Genomic DNA, 23,556 nt, shown 5'->3' with positions numbered 1-23,556 from the left:
CCCAAGGCTTCCTTTCTGCGGAGCGAGTGTCAGCTCAGGCTGCTGCGAGCTGTCAGAAGTCTCTGTTCCCCGAAGCACAGGAGAGGACCCGGAGGTCCCTCCCAGGGGGCAGGTCACGCACTGCTGAGGACAGGCTGCATGGCCCGAGGCTGGAGCCGCCGGGGCGGGGGGGCGGGGAGGGGACCCCACGAGAGCCACTGGGCCCGATGGCTCTTGCGGGCCGGGAGGGCCACCTCCAAGGGGCAGATGCCAGGCTGGGGGCACACACGCACCCCAAGGCGGCAGCCCCCTTCTCTTCTGGTGAAAGTCACCCACGGCTGGGGGTCCCCCCGAGGCTTCAGCCCTGGGAAAGGAGCAAAGCCAGTGCCCGACGCCAGGCCCGTCTCTCGGGGGTGGGGCCGCCCTCGCAGAGGCGCCCACCCCGGGCTGGACCAAGGCTGACACCCCAAGGACGAGGCACAAGAAGCACAACCGGCACGTTTGCGTTTTCTTTCCCTGTTTTGTTTCGGTTTTTTTCTTTAAACCTAAGGAAGCAGGTTCTGAGAAGACAGCACAGCAGCGTCGGCCTCCCCGGGCCCGAGGGCCACGCGCGCATCCCCGCGGAGGGTGCAGCGGGAGGGGCGGGGGGGGGGAGCGGGTCTGTCGGTGGTGGGACCGTCAGACGGCGGTGCGCGTGGGCGTGCTGGGCTGGTTCAGCCGCAGCGTTTTACACAACCAGCCAGCAAAATCCACTTCTTCCACCTCGGACCGCTTGATGAAGGCGTGGTTCTGAAAGGGAAGGAATGATGTGAGTGGCCCGGCCCTGGCCGGCCGGCCGGGTCCCCACCCCAGAGCAGGGAGGCCCGGGCCCGAGGCCACACGGCCTGGGATGGGGTCTCAGGCGACAGGGGAGGCCACTCTATGCCCCCTGGAGCCCAGGGTGACGTGGGGTCGGCTCACCCTCTGTGGGGCGTCCCGGGCACTGCAGGGTGTGAAGCAGCATCCCTGCCCCGACCCGCTCGACGCCAGGAGTCCCCCCAGGTGTGACAACCACAGACGTCCCCAGATGTGGCCCAGGGATCCACGGGGGCAGAGTCGCCTGGGTGAGAACATCTGATCTGGAACCACGGAACTCTGTGAGGATAGCAAGTGCCCTACGTGTCCTGTCCCGGCGGCAGCCACCGGCCGCTTGAGGCTCCTGAGCCCTTGAAACAGGGCCCGTGTGGCTGGAGAGCAGGACCGTGCCTCGTCCGGCAGTTTAAGTAACTTTAACAGTCACCCTGACAGCGGTTCCCGTTCGGAAGGGCGGGGGTCTAGGCCTCCCACGTGACATCCGCCTGTTATGCCAGCTGGGGAGGCGAGACCACCCCCACCTCCCTAAAGGTGGGCGCAGGCTTGGGTGAAACACCAAACCAAGGGAACAGGACTCGTGGTCGGGGAGACAGTCAGCCCCACACGGCCCGCGGTGTCACGCAGGCAGAGACCTGGACGTCGTCCCGCACCGTGTGAACTGCGCAGAGCTGGGTGGGGTGGGGGGGGGCGGGGAAGACGACGGCAGGTGTCAAAGTTCACTCCCCTGTTCCGTGGGTCTGCATGTTCCACAGTGAACACGTGCTTATGTCGTGCGTGCCCTGAACACACGTCACTGGACTCAGTAAGGAGCTTCTAGAAAGAAGCAGATGGACGCAGACCCCCTCCCACAAGGCGCTCCAGGCCAGGCTCACTCTTGGGGCCACAGCAAACTGACTACAGCCGCGACACACAGGCTGTAGCCACAGCTAACAGAGGGGTGGGCTTAGACAGGGCGCCTTCCTGGAGGCGGTGCCGAAGCAGAGGCCCACAGCTGGGGAGAGGGCAACAGGACACGTCCCAGAAGGAGAAGGGCCATCCTGTGCAAAGGTCCTGAGGTGGAAAGCGGGAGGGAGGCTCGGTGGAGGACATGGTGGGGAGGGGGGAGCGTGGTCCTGCAGGCGGGGGCAGGGGCACAGGAGCCCACCGGAGGGCATGGCTCGGTTATTCAAACTACCGCATCGTGACCACCCTAAGAGGCTCCTTCTCTCCCGTGTGGACACCTGAGGTTGACAACCAACGTCTCACGCCTGTAGCTGGCAGTGTTTTCTCTCTTCGAGACACAAGACGCATAAACAAGGGGCTGACTCAGCATCGGGGGTGACTCAGGGGGTCAGGCCTGGTGATGGAGGAAGAAGGCCTAACGTCCACAGCGGACGTGGGTGGAAGGCACTCTGACGGTCACCCTGAGGCTGGCAGGCAGCCCTGCCGGGGGAAGGCCAATGCCGGAGACCACCTTGGTTTTCAAGGACGTTGGACAGTACGGGTTTAGAGGAAGGCAAACACCCCAGTGGTGCCCCCAACGCCTTGGAGGCTGGCCATTCTGAGACACAGCCCTAGCCCCGGGCACACGGGCCCTTCTGTCCCCCGGGGAGCTAAGAGGACCACGGCCGCTCTGCATGGCCCCCTCCAGCAAGCCAGGGAGACCCACAGGGGTTCTCCAGCTTGGCCGAGAGACATCGGAGCCAGCTCAGTGTTCACTCAGGGCGAGGAGGGCCTGCCAGGGACCTCCAGAAGTCCAAAATCTGTGGGTATCACTCACCATGAGCATCTTCAGATCTGCTCGCTCTGCTGGGTTCTTAATTAGGCTGTGGGTTCCAGGGGGTGGGAGAGAGAAGACAGGAGGGCAGTCAGTGGCCTTGGGGGAAGAGGCCTGCATCCTGCTGCCCTTTCCTGCCTGGCCCCCGTGGGTGAGGGGCTCCACCGCCACCCTTGGGTGTGAGAGCAGGATGCCCCGGGAGGGCAGGGCAAGAATCTGAGACCAGGACAGGAGGGAAAGGGGAAGAGGGTGGGAAACCCCCCACGCTGCTCCATCAGAGGCCCAGCAGCAACCGCAGCGAAGTTTCTAGTAAAAACCCCAAGTCTGGGGGTCCAAGGGTCAAAGTGGAAGCCTTCCCTTCACGAAAGCAGAACTGTCTAAAAGGCAGCTGCTCAAAGCAGTTCAGGGCTGAGTGGCAGTTCTTCAAACTGGCAACCTCACAGGGCACAGAGAGGTTTACGGGGAGCGCTGGACGCACAGTCAACAGGCTGGCTGCGAGGTACGCAACCCTGGGCCGCAGTGTCGCGTCCTGACGTGCAGGGCGCTCGACGGGCCGGCCCTCCGGGTCCACAGCCCGCTCGCCTGAGGCCGCATCACCCAGACGCTTCAGAGGGTGGGAGGGCCACCCCCCGGAAACCAGCTCTGAAGGCCTGCCTAGGAGCCGCGGGTTAGGGGCTTGAGGGTTTAGGACACTGGGCTGCCTGCTGGCAGAAGGCAAGGCGGGAGTAGCGTTATTTCCAGAGAGCCTGCCGTGCTGGCTCGCGCGGGGTTTTGGGGACAAGCTGGGGGTGGCAGCTGGACGCCGTGACTCAGCAGCCTCGGTGGGGGGTTGGCGGGGGGATCTGGGTTCTCAGGTGAGCTCCGGTCCCGCCAGCCGCCGCCACTGCCCGGCATCCCCGAGGCCGCGGTCGCCCCAGGAAGCAGACGGCCTGGCCCCTGCCCCACCCGACCCGAGCTGGCGGCCGTGGCATCTTACCATTTATTTACAAACTCCTGGAAGTCCTGGGTGAAGACGCCGTTGGGCAGCTTGGGAGGAGGCTGTGGGGCAGGACAGACAGGCGGGGGTGAGAGCTCAAGGATGCTTCTGGAATCAGGGAGAAAAGGCGCTTCCCAGCCTGTGCCTCTGAGGACAGCTCGGCACTTGTCGGGGACCCTCAGGACGCACCCTCCCTGGAGGCAGAGCGCGCCCACCCCCCTCTTCCAGCAGCTTCCCCAGGCAGCCCTGCCAACTGGGTCGGCCTTTTCCCAGAGTTTCCTCCAAAAGCTCTTCTTGTTTGGGGACCACGACTGGTTCTGGAGTGAAGGTGAACAGGGCTCATCCTCATTTTATGGACGAGGGTGGTTACTCTTGACCACGTGCTACACGGTCTGGGCCACTACCCTCCGGAGGTGCTTGGAGAGAGCTGGGGGTCTGCCTGAAAAGAGGGGGAGCCCGAGGGGCCTGGCCCCGCACAGGTCCCGGGGTGGGGACAGCCGTGCGCAGGCTCAGGCCCCGTCCAGGAGGGCGGTGGGCCTTCTTCCTGTGCAGGGGTGGGAGGTGTCGGTGGCCTCCCTGGAAGGACGTGCTCGCTGGGCCTGGGCGTCGCTGCCAGGTGCAGGGATAGCTGTGTCACCGGAACCACCCCGCCCTGTTCTGTCACCACTGACCCTGCTCTGAGCTGCTCACCTCAAGACCCAACCCTGGGCCAAGCTCGGCCACCCCAACTCCAAAGGGCCACTGGAAACACACTTGATCAGAGAAGGGCCAGGAGGGTGACCCGGCCACACTGAGGGGGAGGGCTGTAGGGTCAGGTCCTGCTCGGTCCCGTCCCAGCTGCGAGCCTGAGGAGGCCACTCCCATCCTTATGCCTGGATTTACCCATCTGTACAGTGGGAGTATCCACGCTGCCCTCTCACGGGGCGGGGAGAAGGATTGGGTGGGCGCCCTGTGCCCCCTTCCCAGAGAGGAAGGTGATGCCTCAACTTTCCCTGAGGAAGTGGGATGATTTATGACGTCACCCACAGGGCCCCAGCGCTCGGCCATTGGGCTCAGAGTGAGAATTCTGGGTTCATCCCTGTGAAAAGATAAAAAAGAGTCCCCTGGGGAGGGGAGGCGTGCGCATCCCACTGGACTCAGTGGTCTCCACGGCTCCCCGCGGCCCCTCCCCGACGCAACCCACAGTCTACACGTCGAACGCTCTTCTTTCTGGGGGACGCTTTCCAACGCGAACGGCTTGATGCCGCCGCTGTGGAGACCTGCCTGCCAGCAGGGCTCCGGGCACGCACCTCGTTCACGATGTAGTCCAGCAGCTCAAAGATTGCCATGGCCGGCCGGCTGTCCATCCCATGACCTGCCCGGGGCAGAAACAAAGACGGGTGAGACGGGCAGGTGGGCACCGTGCTTCCGTCGGGCGGCGGGGCCTGAGCGCGCTGCACGCAGCCGAGCGCCCTCCTCCGCACCCGGCCCGACCCAGAGGGCAGGCTCCCGGGCCCAGCTGCCTTCCTGGGAGAGGAACGTCCCTCCTGAGCCTCTGGTGAATTAAAAAAAACAAAACACCAGAACGAACAGGAACGTTTGTTGAGACGGCACACATCTGGCAGGGGGCTGCGTCTGGGCTGTGCTAAAGCCGACCCCCTGCCCCCTGGCGTTGGGGGAGGGGGCACGGGGGGTCGAGCAGGCAAGGGCAGCAGTGTGACCTGGCACGGACCTGCGGGCTCAGGATGGTGGCTGGCTGGGATGGCTGACCCCTGTCCTAGACCCAGCTGGCCAGGCCCGCGTTTGGCAGCTGGACTTTTGCCTTCTGTCCCCTGTCCTGAAATGGGCACGTGGGCCGGGGCCGGGGCTGGGGGAGGTGCTGGCAGGCCGAGCGACCTGGCACAGCGCCCCGCTCCTCCCCGCCTGGAAGGCCTGGGCACCGTCTGGGAGTTGGGCTGGAAAGGGAGGGGCAGGGCCGGGGCCTGAGGACACAGATGCGGGCGGGGGGGTTCTCCCCTCGGAGGAAATCAAGACACCTCAGCAGTCTGGGTGCGACACCAGGAAAGGGGACGGTCTGGGCTTGAGAATACTGTGAAAACCACCATCTGACGACCCAAGTGTCCGTCAGTGGTAAACAGATACCACACGGTGGAATATTATGTGACCATAAAAAAGGAGCGAGGCACCGATACTTGCCACGGTGTGGACAGATCTCAAGAACACGATGCTCAGTGAGAGAAGCCAGACACAGAAGGACACACGGTGTGTGATTCCATTGATGGGAAACGTCCAGGACAGGCAGATCCACAGACACAGGGAGTGGGTTCGTGGTTGTCAGGGGCTGGGGAGGGGACAGGGTTTCCTTTTGGGGTGATGATATGTGCTGAAGTGAGATAAAGGTGATGGTCGGACAACCTTGTGAAGGTATAGAAATCCAGTGAGTTATAAGCCGGAATCGCGTGGACCATATGGTATGTGAATGCTATCTCAATAAAGCTGTTAGAAAGCAACCAACTGCAGTCCACTGCATGGTCCTTTGGGCTCTCACTCAATTCAACTCTCTTCCGGTCACTTGACTTTAAAAAAAAAAAAAAAAAATCACAGAGCCCTACGTGCCGCTTCCTAATTACACCACCTGAGCCATGACCCTGACCCCTCACCAGCCCCCAACGTGGTGGAAGCATCAGCCTGAACCTCGCAGGCGGCTGCTTGAGGTACCAGGAGGTCCCTGGGAGCCCCGCTGCCCTCCCGTACCCGTGCTATGTGTTGGGGCTGAATCTAACCAGCCGCCCGAGACCCGAGTCGAGTTCCTTTCACTTTGGACTCCCTGAAAGGTCTGGCCCAACACAGCAGGACGGCCACTGCAGAGTCCAGGTGGGGGGCAGAAGACTGCCTGCTGGGCAACCCTCTCGGCTCTTCTGTACACTTGAACGTTCTCGTGATGAAATGCTGGAGAAACCACCCGCCACCCCACGGCTTGGCTGAGGGGCGAGTGTCCTGACCCCGCCAGCTGGCAGCGACAGGTGCAGCTGCCCCAGACGGGACAGTTCGGGGCGTTGCTTGCCGCGTTGTCCCCAGAAGCCTCAGGACCATCTGAGGACTGCTGACCGCAGTGAGCGCGGCCCAGGGGGACAGGTGGCGCTAAGAGGGGCCAGAGGGGAGGCAGCTGCCGTCCCCAGGCGCCGTATGCCCCGTCCAAACCGGAAGTCCCAGCCTCGGGCCATACCGCTGATGGGGCGTCCGGGGGGTCTCGGCCGCGGCGAGACGCTGTGAGGCTCTCCTTCCGCGCCGTCGACCATGGGCCGGCCAAATATGGCCTCCAGCTCCTTGGCGTCTGGCGGGGGGATGGGGTACCTTCCAATGGACAGCTCCACCAGGGACAGGCCCATGCTCCAGATGTCTGACTGCACCGAGTAGTGGGTGCCTTGTAGCCGCTCCGGCTGGGGGGGAGATGGGCAGAGACGGCCTGAGGGAGATGGAGGGGCGCTGGCACCCTAGAGTGTCCCTGTGGTCCCCCTGCAGCCCCATCCCGCTTAGGGACCCAGCAGCAGAAAGAAAGCCATTCCGCCCCCTCCCTCCACCTGCTTCCAGCCGTGCTGACAGCAGCCCCTTAAAGCCCCCCAACCCAAAGTGCTTCTGGAGAGCGACCGGCCCAGGAAAGACGCCGGAACTTCTCCTTCTCCCAACAATCCCAACGCGGACTTCTCAGAATCTGCTCTTAAAATCACCCAGATGGGGCTTCCCTGGTGGCGCAGTGGTTGAGAGTCTGCCTGCCAATGCGGGGGACACGGGTTCGAGCCCTGGTCTGGGAAGATCCTACATGCCACGGAGCAAATAGGCCCGTGAGCCACAATTGCTGAGCTTGCGCGTCTGGAGCCTGTGCTCCGCAACGGGAGAGGCCGCGATAGTGAGAGGCCTGCGCACCGCGATGAAGAGTGGCCCCCGCTTGCCGCAATTAGAGAGAGCCCTCGCACAGAAACGAAGACCCAACACAGCCATAAATAAAAAAAAAAAAAAAAAAAAAAAAAATTAAAAATCACCCAGATGGGGACTTCCCTGGCGGTCCAGTGGTTAAGACTCCACGCTGCCAATGCAGGGGGCGCGGGTTCGATCCCTGGTCGGGGAACTAAGATCCCGCATGCCACGCGGTGTGGCCAAAAAAAATTAAAGAGATAAAAATGAAAATAAAAAAATAAAATCACCCAGATAGCTCCTAAAATAACGGAGGGCTAGTCGACTGGCTCAGAAATTAACTGACTACTCTCCCCGAGCGGACAGACACCAGGCCGGCGTCTCCAGAGAGACAAAAACCCAGATGAGAAGATGATGGAAACTAGAAATTCGAAGGAGAGAAGAAAGCCCGCAAAAGAAACTATACTACAGGGAAGGGCAGGCTTTTGGAAAAGCTTCTGGAAAACGGGGAAGAGTTGATGAGGGTCGAGGTGGGGGCGGGGGGGGTGGAGGACGCTGGAAGGACTCACAGACATGTAGGACCGCGTCCCCACGAAGGAGTTGGCCATGGAGTCGATGAGCTGCCCGCTCACCCCAAAGTCGCACAGCTTGATCTCCCCTCGGGAGTTGACGAGGATGTTGGATGGCTTCACATCTGGGAGCAGAGCCGGCAGTGTGGACGCTGCGGGTCGCCGCCAGCCCCTCCCGGCCCCGGGGCGCCCGTCCCCTTACCTCGGTGCATGATCTGGTGCTTCTCCCGGAGATACGCCAGGCCCCGCAGAACCTGCAGGGAAGCCACAGGGCGGTGCCGTGAGGGGGACTGTCCTCTGGTCAGGCCCGAGGCCCAGGCCGAAGTGGCCATGTGACAGTGACGACATTCTTCGGGTGGGTACAGTCACCCACCTCCCCAACTCTCACACGGCCCCCCACCTTGAGGAGGACACCGCCCTCCCCTTGTCTGAGGAGGGCCCGAGGCCCTGTCAGCAGGGCTGTAAGCGTCCAGCCGACCGCCCCGCCTCAGGGGTCACCCCCGCCCGAGAGGCGCCCTCTGTTGAGCCCTTTGGTGCCGGGATTGTGCTCAGGGCCCCGAGGTCGACGGCGTGAAGGATACAGTGGCTGTTTCACCGAGTTAGACAGGCAACAGTCGACGACGACAGCACTGTGGGACAGTGAGTGCCTGGCACCACGCCACGGCTCCTCCCGCCCCCCCCACGCCTGTATGGGGCAGGGAAGTATCACCCCCACTTCACAGGCAAAGGGACGCCACCCGCTCAGTCCCACAGCCGGTGGAGGCTGGCACTGGCACCTCTGCCTCTTTGCCCGGAGGCGATGCCCACCACTGGCTTCCGGAGGCTCCTCGAGCCTGGCCGCGTGGAAGGGGGCAGAAGTAAGCAGAAACCCATGAGGACACGGGGCCGGGAGGGCGCGCCCGCACGCACTTACCGCGATGCTGACCTTCCCCAGGATCTCTTCGGGGATTCTCTTGGCTTCTTTCAACACCTGGTCCAGGGAGCCACCATCCTAGGGGCAGCACAGGAGAGAGAGGCAGAGCTGCCCTGAGCCGTCGCCAGGCAGGGCTCCCCAGAGGGACGCCAGAGTGGCAGGGAGGAAAACGAAGCATCTCTCTGGTTCCCAGCGAGCTGGTGCTCAATTTCCTCCATGGAAAACAGAGGCCAGACCACAGCCAAAGGCAGCCCACTGGCTCAGAGCAGGGACTCCCGCGGCCCCGGCCACCTCTGGGGCCTCAGGAAACGGAAAGGGTGCCAGTGTGCTCGCCAGGCGGTCCATCCTTCCCGGAACTGAGGCCCGTGGCTGGACGGCGTGACTCAGCCTTCCTGAGGTTGCCACGGCAGCGGCAGGCGGCCAGTGCTCCACGAGGCCTGCGGCTGAGCCGCCCAGCTTGCAGCCGGAGCACCAGAGAGCATACCTGAGCCAGACCCACAGCTCTGGGCCTGCGTCCCCTCCCAGCAAGTCAGCCGCGGCCTCGGGAAGGGGAGCGCGCGCACAGGGGCGCCGCCCGCAAGTGCCCAGCACAGCCGGGAGGCCAAGCCAGCTCCGCCAGGAAGGCCTGATGGCCGAGGGGCATGGGGGAGGGGAAACGATGGCTCGGCCCCCCCGTCCTGCCGGTGTAGCCACTGCTCGCCACCCTGAACCTGGGATGTCCAGCAAAGGACGTGACACAGGACACCCTAGTTGATCCCCTGACCAGGGCATGGCCCCAAATCCACACGATAACGAGGAAGTGACAGAAACCAAGTGTCTTGCGCAAGGTCACCCGGCAGCAAACCTGGAGACTAAAACCCCGGGTGTCGCCGACCGGCCCAAGGCGCCTCTTCAGAGATGGGCTCCGAGGACACACCGAGGCCCCCCCAGGATGCTAGGCAGACCAGAGCTGAGGCTCGGGGCATGCAGTGGGAGGTGGTCAGCATCTGAACGCGCAGCTGGGTGGAGAGCCTGTTTTCTCTCCATGCTGCTCTAGGGCTCCTGTGGCCACCGGCTGTCCCAGGAGGCCTCTTACTCCGCTTGAGGGAGGGCGAGAAGCCTGCAGCCTCGGAGACGCCTGGTCCCCCCGCCCTGGCACTCTGCTCCAGCTGTGCTTGGGGAGAAGGGCCGTGGTGGGAGTTGTGGAAAGCCCCAGGCCCTCCAACGCTTTGGGAACCCATGAGGGACTCTGTAGGCTAGCCCCAGCCTGAGGACGAGGGGGCTGTGCGTGCAGCGACGGCGGGTGTGGCCGCGGAGGAACCCACGGACCAGGCGGTCCAGTGCACTTGGTCGGCAGGCTGCCCGGCCCAGCCCCGTTCTGCGTGCAGGGCGAGATGGGAATTCCACTTTTTTCTCATTTTTTGTTTCATCAACTTGAAAAGGATTTTTTTAAAAAAGCGTTCGTGATCCCTGCTCCCTGACTCGGCTCCTTATACTCTTAACTTTCCGTAGGATTGCGGTATGTTTGCTGGATGACATTCGGGGAGAACGTCTCCGCAGCGACTACGGTGGGCCAGGCCCCAGACTGGGGTCTCAAGGCGACTCAGGACACAGCGCGGGTCTTCTCCACGCAGCCCCACCGCCACCCACCCACTGACGTCGGCATGGGTCGTCCTCTGCGGGGGGCCGAGCTGATACGGAGTTTTAAGTATATCTATCTGTCTATCTATCTGGGGGCTCATTTTATGCATACTTTCCTCTCGGGGGATTTTCTCATCCGGTGCATATATGCTGCTTTCACTTCTCCCCTGGAAAGCGGCCTGGTGTCATTCTTCACCTCCCCTTTGCTGACGGACGTGTCTGATTTTTCATTATTGTAGAACAAGGTAGTGCATTCTTCAGTAGATTTGACCAGGACCCAAGAAAATACCAAGAGGTGCCTCTGAGTGGTCAGTCGGCTGCTCCTTGGCCGCTCCGGCCCTGAGACACCCGCTGTCCGCTGGTCCAGGCCCCAAGTCTCCCCAGGAATAGGAATAGGTCTGGGCACCGGGGAGCCGCCAGCCCCGTTGTTTCCCGTGCCCACAGGTGAGTTTCTCCTTCTGTGCTGAATCGGGGCTGCTCGTCACAGCCAGCGGGCCTTTCTCACAAGCTGGAGCTGGAATCTACCCGGTGGGAGACGAGAGTCAATTCGTGTACGACCCTGCGTAGAGACGAATGTGCGCCCTCGACAGGGAGAGAAATGGAGGTGATGCGGGAATCTGGGGAAATGGTGGCGGTGGTGACAACGTCACGGCTGACGCTCCATCAACGTTCACGGACCAGCTCGCCCCGTCCTCACACCCTTGGCCTGACAGACAAGGTGTGAGACTCGTCCAGTCCCGCGTGAGAGGTGGGGGGACTGCAAGCGTCCTCTCACCGCCATGTGCGAGACCCTGCAGGGGACCATCGGGCACGAGGACGCCGGGGTGGGTGGCACAGGCCCTCTCAGCGCTTCCTGTCGTCTTGTCCTCCTCACGCCCTCCCCGCCCAGCAGCCGCCCAGCACTTAAGGCTCACCTCCACGGATGTAACCCGTCAGCAGAAAGAGGGGCGCGCGGGCCACACCCGGGCCCGTGTCTTTGCGTTTGTGTGCCATCTACGCGTTCCACTGTCGTCATACGCTCGCTATGAAAGCGAACAAGAAAAGCCCAACCGTGAAGCCCTGAAGGACAAACACGGCAAACAGAGAGAATCCAGCATCTCCCCTGCATCCCAGCGGTTCCGTCTGTGCGCTGCCGGGGTGCAGGCGTCTCACCTGGAACTGGTGCTTTACACCCACCAAGAACGGAGGGGGAGGGGGTGGGGCTGTGATGCTGCCTCTCTTCTTTTTTATTTTATTTTATTTTTTTAAACCGTGCTGTGTAGCACGCGGGATCTTAGTTCCCCAACCAGAGATGGAACCCATGCCCCCTGCAGTGGGAGCACGGAGTCTTAACTACTGGACCGCCAGGGAAGTCCCATGCTGCCTCTTTTGTACAAGGCAAAGAGGGGCCTCCAAACTCTCAGGGTATTCAGGGAGCAGGGATGGGGGTAGCTGAATGGGGGGGCGAGCAGGGGAGGAGGGGGGAAGGGGAGAGGGAGGGAGGAGGCGGGGAGAGACAGCACAGAAGAGGCTCCCCTCACACCACAGCGATGTCACATCCTTTTCTTGCCCTGATACTCGTCTGTGCAGTGTCGACCAGGTGGGTGGGCAGATACGTCTGCCCTCTCCCAGGTGGGGAAGGGGCTCCCACGGGGCAGTGCCAGGCGGGAATCAGGCAGCCAGGTCGGCGCAAGGCAGCTGGGGGAGCCCTCCCTCCGGCCCACATGCATTCCTCGCGGGCTCTTGCTCAAATTTGTTTCCTGCCTCTGTTACAAAACCATCAGAGGGGACGGCACGCTGGAGGCGAGGCGTAATCGAAGCCACCCGCCCAAAGCCACGCGGCATCCTGGTTTTGCAAGGGCCCTGAGGGCCGGGGCCTGGACAGCCGGGCGCGGGCAGGGCCCTACCTGACAAAGGAGGCACGGCAGAGGGCCGGCGGCATTTCCTCTGGGGGCCTTCGGCTCTGACCACTTCTGCTTTCGTTACACCTGATCCCACCCACTTCTGAGCCTCGAGACCAGAGTTCCTTAATGAGGGGGCACATCAGAATCAACCACGGTTTAAAAGAGATGGGCGGCCACCCTCCATGGCAGAGGCCTGGTCCCATGGGTCTGAGCTGGGGTGCAGAGCCGGGTCCCCAGACCACGCACTCTGGTTAGAGGGCACTTGGGAAGGAGAGATCAAGTGTTTAGTCGCGTAGCCCACCGGCGGGCCTCAGCCCTCAGGCGTGCCTGCTTAGGTGCAAGGACTTTCAACGCTGCATTACTCAGAAGGCCGTGGGGGCCGGAAACAACCTCAGTGTCCACCAAGAGCGTTTCATAAATTACCCAACAGGTACACGTGGACGCCAGGGCGCTAGGCGGAGGGGAAAAAGACGGAGCCGGCTCTGTGCCGACAGAGAGCAACGTCTACCATGGATCCGGGGAAAAAGCAACGTCGGGAGGAGGGTGTCTGGTGCTTAAGAAACAAAGGAGCCTACGTGCACACACGGCTGCACCGCCTCGCCCACCTCCAAGAGGGCCCCCCGGGAACAGGACGGGGACTCCGGGGTGGGAGGGGAGGTGACCCGGGCCCCGCCGCGCTCACCATGTGCTCCATGCAGATGCTGATCTCGCCGTCGCTGTAGAAGGCCCCGTAGAAGCCCACGATGTACGGGGAGTTACACTCATGCAGCACCTGCAGCTCACGGATGATCTGGTTCCGGATGGCTGGCTTGATCTCCAGGTGGATCAGCTGCAAGGGAGAGGGAGGCGGGGTCAGGACCGGGCCACTGAGGGGGGCCGGGAAGGGGGGGTGTCTATGTACCTGAGAACGGGGAACACACACCCACACACAGACTGGAGCGGGAATGTTCGCAGCAACCGGCTTCACAGCAACTGAAAGGTGGAAGCAACCCAAATGCCCTGAATCAACGGAGGAAGGGACAGAAGAATGTCTCTCTACGCCCTGAACATCGCTCAGCCGTGAAAAGGGGTGATGCGCGGACACTCGCTGCAATGTGGATGGACCCTGAGAACATCACGCTCACTGAGAGAAGCCAGACACAGAAGGACACACGGTGGGTGACTCCACTGATGGGAAAGGTCCAGAACAGGCAAATCCACAGAGAGTGCATTCCTGGCTGTCAGGGGCTGGGGCACAGGGGAGTGACTGCTAATGGGGATGGGGCATATTTTTGGGGTGATGAAAATGTTCTAAAATTGATGATGGAGATGCATGCACAGCTCTGTGAATATACTAAAAATCAGTGAATTAAATACTCTAAAAGGGTCGTTTGTATGGTAGGTGAAGTACATCTCAATAATGCTGTTTAAACAAAATATATCATCAGAGGCAACATTATGCACTTGGTTACAGGGGGAGCTCTGTTAATCAAATCATACAAAGGGCCAGCCTTTCCCAGGAGCAGACCAGGTAATGCCCTGTCCGAGGCGGCAATTACTTCACCTCTGCCCCCCTCCGCCCCTTGGGTTTTCTGAACCCCTTTCCACCCCCAGCCTAGAGAGAACAGATAGCCTTCCACTGCCACCCTAGGATCCTAGCTCCCCTTCCCCTTGAGTTTGTCAGCAGAGAGGACAGTCACCAAATTCATCGCAATATCTGGAAAGGTTAGAAAAGAAAGGATCGTCCAGAGAGATGCAGAAAAGACAGCTGACAAACAGCCAAGAGCAACGCCCAGCTACAAACCCCAAATAAGCCAAGATCCCCCGTACAGCGGGGGAGAGTCAGGCTGCGGGTCCACGTCCTGGTTACTTCGAGTCCTAGATGCTACAGCCATGGTGATAAGACAAGAAAAGGGTGTGATTTCCACCTGTCCATCAGAGAGGCGGAACCAGATCCCCGGTACCTGAAAATGACCACTATCAATTCAACAGACATTTCTGTAGAGTCAGTTACACTCGGGGCTGGTGACAGGGAGAGACCGCACAGATGGTCCCGCTTGGAGGAGACGCACCACCAGGAGGGGAAGAGACGCAGGCAAAACAACCCCGCTGTGGTGGAGATGCTGACGGAGGAATCACAGAGGGGGGTCCAGGGCTCAGGCGACACTCAGGCTGGGCCTTGAAGCACAGGTGGGACTCTGCCAGACGGACCAGGTGGGGTGGGCATGCCGGGTGGAAGGACAGAGAGCTGCCTGTTGGCGGGCTGTGTGCCAAGTTCAGGGGGGCACAGGGCGTGTGTGGGGCACCCACCAACGACCTTCGAAACCTTGAGAACTGCGGCAGCTCCCGGCGAAACGGTGCCTGGTGCCTACGCCGCCCCCAGGCAAAGCCTCACGCCTCCACGTGAAGGTTCCCCACCTGACCCAGCCTGCAGAGCAGAGCTCTGGCTGTGGGCCCTGGGACACCGCACCTGCCCCTTGGCCACCACCAGCGGGACGGCGGAACACACCAGAACCCCAGGTGCTCTCTCCTCCGTCGGCCGCCCCCGTGAGCACGTGCACACAGACCCGCTTGGAAAGGGCGAGATGAGGGTCTGAAAGCCAAGTGCTGCCGTCCGCGTGCAGCGCGGCAGGTTCATCCTGCAAGCCAGGCGGGAGGGCACGGCGAGGCTGACAGTGGGCAATGCCGGCGTCAGGACCATCAAGGCCCAAGAGAAATACAGCGCGGGCCACCAATTTAATTTTGAATCCTCTAGCTGCTGTGTTCAGAGTACAGAGAGACAGGTGACATGAATTTTTCATGTGTTTTGTTGAAACTCGGTGTAATGTATCAAAAATTGACTGTTTCGACGTGAGGGCGACGTAAAAATATTAATGAGTTTTTTCACACGGAGCCCTTGAAACCTGGTTTGTGTTTCTGCACGTACGGTGAGCCCTGGCTGACATCGACCGTGTTTCACGGGCTCGGCCACCGCGTCTGACCAGGGGCAGCCATCGTGGACAGAGCTGCTCTCGACCAAGAACTTCAGAGGAGCCGCAGATGAATCACTGGGGGGGTGGGTAGAGAAGCAGAAGTGGGGGAGTTGGACAAAACTGGGCAGATCTGGACAAATCCCAGGGGTCCTGGAAGCCTGGAGTCAGGGCCTTAATGTGAATAAGGCCAAAAGAAGTCAGAGGCTTTCCAGAAAAATATGGTAAAGAGAGGATGCAGGGGCGGCTGCCATGTGAAGTGACCCTCGTGGATCACCCAGGAACCACCGCTGAGGGGGTGTGGAGAAAAAGCAGGAATGGGACGAGGGCCACGTTTCTGAGCACTGGTGCTTGCGACTCGCCCTGACGATGTCGACCCACAGGGGTTGGAGAGTGGTGGTGAGAACTGCCCCCAGTGGGCTGACCAGCAAGTTCAGGTTCAGAGACTTAAATGACGCCCCCAGGGGCACACAGCTGGTGAGCGGTCAGGAAGGGTTGGGGCCTGGCTCATGGAATGCCAAACAAAACCCATGCTCTTTCCACGGCAGCACCTGGGCCGTGCTCCAACAGCTGATTAAATGAGTATGGTGCTAGGAGTTCAAACCCCATCTAGGAGTCTAAGGCTGTTCCTACTGCAGAATGGGGGATTCAAGTTAGGGATGGGGGCAGGGGGCACAAACTATGTAAAGAGGGAAATGGATTGCGGAGGCGAGGCCTTGACAGCTTCCTCTGGGTCAGGGTCAACTGCAAAGGGAGGACCCGGGAGGGTTCAAGCCCAATTCAGACACCGACCCAGCTAAGCCTCAGTTTCTCAGTAAAACAGAGCTGTTGGTCCATGCAAATGAGAACGTGCGCACCAGCTTTGACCCAGGGCCATCACTAGAAAGAAGGCAGCTAGTGTTAGGACGTAGCCTTGGGCAGGTCTGTAACCTCCATTCTGGAAGCATGCAGATGCCGAGGGGAGACACACACACACACACACACACACACACACACACACACACGAGGCTGAAAACATCCCTCCGCTCGGAGCACAGGGAAGTTGGGAGAGCCCCACAGGTGCAACACGGTCACCGAATTCCTCTGCCGGTCCCAGTGACGCAGAGGTTGTGTGCCCAGGGCTCCCGCAAAGATGCGGGAGGAATCGTGACACCAGGCATGAGTTCAGAGAACATTTACGAACGGACGTAACAGTGGAAATGGAGACCGGTTCTCGCGGGTCTTAGGGAACTGGTGTCACTGCTCGTGTCGTAGTGGTCAGGATAATCCCCTGCCCATCACAGGGGCTGGAGGGACGCCGGCCCACAGCAGGATCTGTGCAGGCCTTCCAGAATGCGTGGAATTCCTACTCGGCTTCCCAGGAATTCGGAATTCCAACCAGGGTAGTGGAGCAAGGACGGAGGCCACTGTTCCTCAAAAACCACTTTGACACGTCAATTTTCCCACCTGTGTCCTCTGCTGAATACAGGCAAACAGAGCTCCTGGGAGAACTGTCACTCTGGGAGCCCTTGACCTCCGCAGACCGGCCGAGGGCTCCGGGGCCACCAGGAAGTGAATTCACGCCCTGAATTGCATGACTCTGGGTGCGGCTGCACAGGCCACAGGCAACTGGAAGAGGTTACGACTGATGGGGAACAAAGTCTTGAGGTTCACCCCCCCCAGTTTTTAGAACTTTTTTTTTTTGGCCGTACCACGCGGCATATGGGATCTTAGTTCCCTGACCAGGGATCGAACCAGGGCCCTTGTCAGTGAAAGTGTTGAGTCCTAACCACTGGACCTCCAGGGAATTCCCTTTCTTAAAAAAATTTTTATTCTATTATTATTATTTTTTTGGCCAAACTGCGCAGCATGTGGGATCAGTTCCCCGACCAAGGATCGAACCTACAACCCCTGCAGTGGAAGCTCGGAGTCTTAACCGCTGGACCACCAGGGAAGTCCTCCCTTTTTTTTTTTAAACCTTTTATTTTGAAAGGATTATGCAAGCACAGGAAAGCTGCAAAAACAGCAGAGAGAGTCCCGTGTGCCCTTCACCCAGCTTCCCCTGGCAGTGACGCTGTCTGTGACCGAGGCCGGTATCACAGCCGGGACACAGACATCGGGGCAGCACCACTGACGAGACTACACCTGGGCCCCCCAGCTTTAAACCCGGAAGCCTTACTTCACAGGCTTTCAGAAAGCCGTAGACAAACTCTCGGATTTCATGGTTATACAAGGCACGTCGGCAGCCACCTGGAAGAGTCCTGGCTGGCGTGAGAACCCTCCGACCCTGACGAGCACTCTGACCCGTGCACTCTGTCCCCAAGTCCCCACCTTCCGTCACCGTCTGAATTTCACGTCTGCCCTTCCACTCCCTGTGCTTTGGGCGATGGCAGACCAGGGATTTCGGGGGCTGCTCTGGTTTTGAAAAGGCTGCCTGTGGTAAGCAGACAGAAATAGAAAGCATGTGGCTGTAGGTTTCAGGAGGGAGGGCGGGGCTCTGGAGGCAGGAGGAATAGCTGCTGCGCTAACCTCCCCCCACCCCCCCCATGGAAACCGAGTGCATGGTTCCCAGGAAAGGCGGGCCCTGCGCAGATACCCCCGGGGAACGGGGTGGTCAGGTTTCCAAGAACGCAATTTGGAAACTACGGGACGATGGGCTTCCAGAAAGAGGGGGCTTTCTATGTCTGCAGGAACATGCCTGTGTAAGCTGAATCATGTGTCAACTCAACGTATCCCAGTCACGTGTGCAGAAGCCACCATCCCCAGGTGGTGACCTTCTCCTCTTCCCCACTCCTGATGTCTCTCAGGGACCCTCCCCTACGTGTAGCACGGAGGCTGCACTGTGGCACAGGAGCCCCGATGAGGGACTTCTCAGCACCAGGGTTTGCACTGAACAGGGAGGTGATGGTTGATTTTGTGTGTCCGCTTGGCTAGGCCACGGTACCCAGCTGTTGGGTCAGACGCCAGTCTAGACGTCACTGTGAAGGTATTTTTTAGATGTGATCTAACATGGAAATCATCAGACTTTGAGGAAAGCAGGTGACCCTCCATAAGTGGGTGGGCCTTATCTAATCAGTTGAAGGCCTTAAGAGAAAAGACTGAGGTCGTGCCCCCCTGCCCCCACAAAGAGAGGATTCTGCCTCCGGACTCCCTCTCTCTTTTTTTTCTTCTTTTTAAATTTTTTGGCCATGCTGTGCAGCATGCGGGATCCTAGTTCCCTGACCAGGCATCGAACCAGTGTTCCCTGCAGTGGAAGCATGGAGTCTTAACCACTGGACCGCCAGGGAAGCCCCCAGACTCTCTTTGGACTCAATCTGCACCAGCTCTTTCCTGGGTCTGCGCCCACCGGCCCGCCCTACAGATTTCAGACCTGCCAGCCACCACGATCACCTGAGCCAATGCCTTAAAGTACCTCTACCTACCCCACCTCCTACACACCCCTAGTGCTTCTGTTTCTCTGGAGAACCCTGGCTACTACAGGTGGCTCGGGTACCCCGTTGCCAAGGGACCGCCCTCCCCCACCCCACCGATGTGACCGTCGCTACCAGCAGCCAGTCCTGGTCGGCAGGGCCTTCTCCTGGTTGTGAAGTCAGGGGAAGGCCGGCTCTAAGGGGACTCGATTCTCCTCCCTTCCGTCTGCTACCCTTCTCAAGCCAGTCCGTTCCCGGCGACCTGAATTTCAGACATCCCGCAAGGCAGGGGGTGGCCTCCAAGGGAAGAGCTGCGTGGGACCAGGCTGCATCACCACATTCTAACTAGAACCCACGTTGGCAGGGGTGGCCTCTGAGCCTGGGAGCCCGTCAGAAGGCAGAGGCCGGCACCCTTGAGGCCCCTCTCTCCCGCTGCCAGGGCACCTGTCGCCACCGCTCGCACCCGCAGAGCACGGGGACAGAGCCGTCGCCCTGCCGTCAGCTGCCTCTCACCTTTCTTGCCATGATGAGGCCCGAGGGTCTGTGCTGGACCTTGGTGACCACCCCACCGTTCCCGGCTCCCAGCTCCGAGATCCTTTCAAAGTCATCGTCCTTGAGCTCCCCGACCTTGGCCTTCTGGGTGAGGAAGGCTTCCAGCCGCTTCTTCTGCTGCTCGTCAAGTTCTAGCTCCTCTAGCTTCTTCTGCAGGTCCACCAAGTTTGCTCTGCGGAGACCCCAAGGGCGAGGGTTAGCCAAGACTGCACGCGCTACCGAGAGATGACTCAGCCCGAGCCGAGGTCACCGCGTGGCCACTGCACATTCCAGGCCTGGGGTTTGTAGCTGGGAGGTGAATCAGACCTGATTCTGGTGCTTGAAGGGCCTACGATCTCATGGGAAAGAAAGACCACCCGCAGATACACAGCTGAGGTCCCTGAGAACTGGGGAGGCCGTCCCTCCCCCCCGGCTCATAAAGGTTAGGAGACCTCAGGACCTTGAGGACCAGCTCTAGCTCAGTGGCCCTAGTATCAGACCTGGGAGCCCTTCTTCCTGACACAAGAGCTCTGGACCACATGGGAAGGAGACAAGGGGACCGGAGAGACAAGCCTGGGGGTCGGGGAGTGAAGGCCCAGGTCAGGACACCTGTTTTTCACAGGGATGGAGGAGCAAACTCATTTTGAGTGGACTCAGAGCAAAGAACTAGAACCAAGAGGCAGATGACAGAAGCCGTAGCATCTGTGCCTCTAATTTACACGAATTACCCAGAGGTACGGGCAGGGGAAAGGAGAGGGGCATAATTTAAACAGTGCAGACAATTCCAGAGCATTCCGTTCCAGCAGCACGCTCTTATTATATCTTGAGCGTTACTGTAAACGTTAGGCATTTATACGTACACGCATTCCTAGAGCCGGTTATTAAAAACCAACCATGTGGGACTTCCCTGGTGGCGCAGTGGTCAAAAATCCACCTGCCAATGCAGGAGACAGATTCGAGCCCTGGTCCGGGAAGATCCCACATGCTGCGGAACAACTAAGCCCGTGCACCGCAACTACTGAGCCCGCATGCCACAACTACTGAAGCCCGTGCACCTAGAGCCTGTGCTCCACAACAAGAGAAGCCACCGCAATGAGAAGCCTGCGCACCTCAATGAAGAGCAGCCCCCACTCGCCGCAACTAGAGAAAGCCTGCGCGCAGTAGTGAAGACCCAACACAGCCAAAAATAAGTAAACAAATAAATAAATAAATGTATATAAAAACCATGTATACTGCACTTTATTGGGTGATTCAACGAACTTTCAAAGGAAAGGTTGACAGTTAGCTATTTTCACTAGTGCCTTGACTTTGAACCAAATCCTGGAGTAAAAAGCAGCTCACTGTAACAGGCAGGTAGACGCCAGCTCAATGCTCAACGCACACAAGGACTAACCCGAGGCTGCCCAAAAGAAAAAGAACATGAGCTATGTATGCAATTCTAAAAATTTCTAGCCACGTTAGAAAATGTTTATCTGGTGAAATTAGTTACTCTGGAATACGTATTATACTTACAGCTTCCCTGAATTTGGACAAGCCACATTTCAAGCGCTGGCTGTGGCCAAGGGCTCTACCCAAACAGTGAGTGCAGCTCTAAGAAAAGTCACTAGAGGAGAATAGGCCACCTCCAGAGGTCCCCACTCACCATTCTCCATGGCATTTAAGCCAAGGTTTACCGCCCACCTAGGGGAGACCCCCCCGGGGGAATTCAAGCAGGAGATGAAGGGGGACACTGGAGTTCTGGCAGGAACCTTCCAAGCCCCAAGTTCAACCATGACTTGCCTACAACTTAAAGAGATGTGAGCAAAAGGGCACACAGGAGCAAGATGACCTGCCGCTGGGTGATGTCACCTGAGCTGGTACCTCGAAGAGGTCGCTGGGAGGTAGGGGGCTAGGTGCCACTTCCTGAGCAGGTACAAGAGCTTTAACTCCCACAATCCTCCTGGGAGGCACCTCTCTTGTAGACCCAGCCCACCCAGGAGGGACAAGGCTCAGAGGTTCAGTAACCTGCCTGAGGGTCACAAGGCAAGGAAGTGGCAGAGGCTGGAGCGACACCTATGTCCTTCCAGCCTGCAAAGCCTGTGCTCATGGTAGTGGTCCCCTGAGCCAGGACCTGGATAAAGGGGGAACAAGAAGGACGCTGACAGACAGAGAAGGAAAGGCAAAGGGAAGGAATGAATGTGCCACGACCCCTTCACCATAGGGCTGAAGAGGCAGCTTTTGCAGCCAGACCCTCAGACCCTGGAATGTGTCCAGCCTGGCCTATGACATCTAAAATGCATTCTGGAGTCAGCTGATTAAGACATTTTACATTTCATGGCAACTCCACTGTGGTTATTTTAAAAAACCCTGGAATTCCAACGGCTGGCTTCTTGTACTGGGGGAATTCTTGAAGGGATGGAAATCACAAATCACATTTAAAAAAAAAAAAACAAAAAACGAGAAGAGAATATGATGAAGGAGCTGTCTTGTAAGAATAAGTGGAGTTTTTGAGAATCAGGAACACGTCCCCACACTGAGCTGCGCCCTCGGGGACAGAGAAAGATGTGAACTCACACACATATACATCAAGGCGCTCCTCCTTCATCTGGTTGCAGGAGGCTAAGTCCCCCGAGAGGCACCAAACATGCCATTCGCCCATCACACCTGGTTCTCATGGGTCACACCACAGGCAAGGCACACGGCACACGGATCCCGGCCACGGACCTCTGAGACCAGCCTGGCCGTTCCAGCATGAAGAACGGGAGTAGGGAGGTCATAGGGACATGCTCTGGGGCCAAGTGGCGTGACCTCACACAATGCGACTCTACCATCGGGTAACCCCAATGCCCCGTACTTCTTCCTCTGTCCCCTTCCTTCCTCTCAAGTCCTCCTGTCCCCCTCAGTTGCCTCAAACCCACCCACACTTCTCCAGCCCCTCAAGGCTTTGCTAATCCATTCGATCCAGAATCTCTGTTCATCTGCTTTCAGGGGTCCCAACAGGCCCCCGACTTCTATCCTGCTGGGTGCCCAGTTCTCCCCACCCCCGCCCCTTCAAATGCCCCTCGCTCCGTGCTCCCCCCCAGCCTCTATGCCTCCCCCAGGTCTCCTCACCACTCTCCCCAGGTTCAGCTCCACCCCCCACCAGCAGGGTCTTCTCAGGCTCCCTTCCCCTCAATTCCCTGAGGACCCCCCCACCCCTCAGGGATCCCTCCCCACCCTCGAATCTCTCAGGTACCCCCTTCCCCTTTTCCTGGACCTCCTTACCCCATGCTCACTCCCAGGAACCCCGCTTGCCCCATCCCCTCCTCTCAGGAACCCCACGCGCCACCGTTCTTGGAACGCAAGGACCACCCCCCCCCCCCCCCCGCCTTTCCCTCCACATCACTACTCAGGGACTCCTCCTCCTTCCTCCGATTTCACTATTGCGGACCCCTGACCCATCCTCTCCCCTCACAAACCCTCCCATCATCATCCTGGCTTCACTATTTAGGGCGCCACATTCCGGTCTTCTCCCCGCAGGGACCGATTCACTATTCTGAGACCCTCCATCCCATCTTCTCCCAGCAAGAACCCTCCCCCAGCCCGATTTCACCATTCAGGGACCTCCCTCCCGCCGACAGCGATACTCTGAGCCCCTCACCTCTCCTCTCCTCTCAGGGCCCCCTCCCCGACCTTGCTACCCAGGGCCCCCTCCCCTCCTTTCAGGGACCCCCTTCCCCGATCTCGCAACTCAGGGACCCCTCCCCCCGTCCTTCCCACCCAGGGTCCACTCCCCCGTCCTCTCATCTCCTCGACCCCCTCCCCCGACCTCGGTACTCTGGGACCCTCATCCCGTCCTCTCCCCGGCGCTGGCCCGGCCCACTCACTCGGAGGCGCCCTCGCTGGTGGGGGACGGGCCCTCGGCGATGGCGGGGTTGATGGTGAGCGCCGGCAGCACCGGCTTCCTCCGGGCCAGCATCGGGGATCCGAGGGCCGGCGGCGGCGGCGCCTCTAGCCGGGGCCCATAGGGGGCGGGCCGGGAGCGGGCGGCGCCGACGCGAGCGCGGGGCTGCGGCCGCGGCCTAGGCCGGCGCCGGGGGGGCGAGGATGGGCGGCGCTGAGGATCGGGGCCGAGAGGCGCCAAGGGACGCAGGGGCTGAAGCCGAGGGATTGGGGCCGCGGCAGCCACAGAGGCCGGACCGAGGCTGACGCTGCAGCCGGAGCCCGGGAGGCAGAGGGAAGGGAGGGGGAGCTACGAGATCGCGGGCCTCTCGCGAGAACCAGCGCCGGT

General features: G+C 60.0%; 1 protein-coding gene across 3 annotated transcripts; it reads right to left on the bottom strand.

The window, feature by feature from the left end:
* Window positions 1-475: 475 nt before the first annotated feature.
* Window positions 476-23,533, bottom strand: MAP2K2 (mitogen-activated protein kinase kinase 2). Of its 3 annotated transcripts, XM_082381697.1 has the most exons (12): window positions 23,153-23,533; window positions 19,290-19,500; window positions 13,122-13,268; window positions 8,937-9,014; window positions 8,226-8,277; window positions 8,024-8,148; window positions 6,769-6,982; window positions 4,853-4,917; window positions 3,564-3,625; window positions 2,591-2,636; window positions 940-1,113; window positions 476-768 (listed from the first exon to the last, which is right to left on the bottom strand). In XM_082381697.1, exons 1-12 carry the CDS (start codon window positions 23,242-23,244, stop codon window positions 658-660), a joined length of 1,377 nt encoding a protein of 458 aa, XP_082237823.1. In that variant the 5' UTR covers window positions 23,245-23,533; the 3' UTR covers window positions 476-657. The 3 variants fall into 3 exon arrangements, 2 of the variants coding, with proteins under 2 accessions (XP_082237823.1, XP_082237824.1); XM_082381698.1 differs by lacking the exon at window positions 940-1,113 and having other exon boundaries at window positions 23,153-23,528; XR_014241760.1 differs by lacking the exon at window positions 940-1,113 and having other exon boundaries at window positions 736-768; window positions 6,769-7,008; window positions 23,153-23,532.
* Window positions 23,534-23,556: the final 23 nt, after the last annotated feature.

The sequence above is a fragment of the Balaenoptera borealis genome (genome assembly GCF_965194805.1).
Source record: "Balaenoptera borealis genome assembly, chromosome: 2".
Lineage (NCBI taxonomy): Eukaryota > Metazoa > Chordata > Mammalia > Artiodactyla > Balaenopteridae > Balaenoptera > Balaenoptera borealis.
This window is presented reverse-complemented; position numbering and strand designations above follow the sequence as displayed.

Bases quoted from the DNA above. Each gene is read 5' to 3' on its own strand.
- MAP2K2 (XM_082381697.1), bottom strand. From the start codon at position 23,244: ATGCTGGCCCGGAGGAAGCCGGTGCTGCCGGCGCTCACCATCAACCCC. The intron at 19,501-23,152 runs GTGAGTGGGCCG...GGGTCTCCGCAG, and splicing joins ACCAGCGAGGGCGCCTCCGA to AGCAAACTTGGTGGACCTGC. The intron at 769-939 runs GTGAGCCGACCC...CTTCCCTTTCAG, and splicing joins CCCGGGACGCCCCACAGAGG to AACCACGCCTTCATCAAGCG.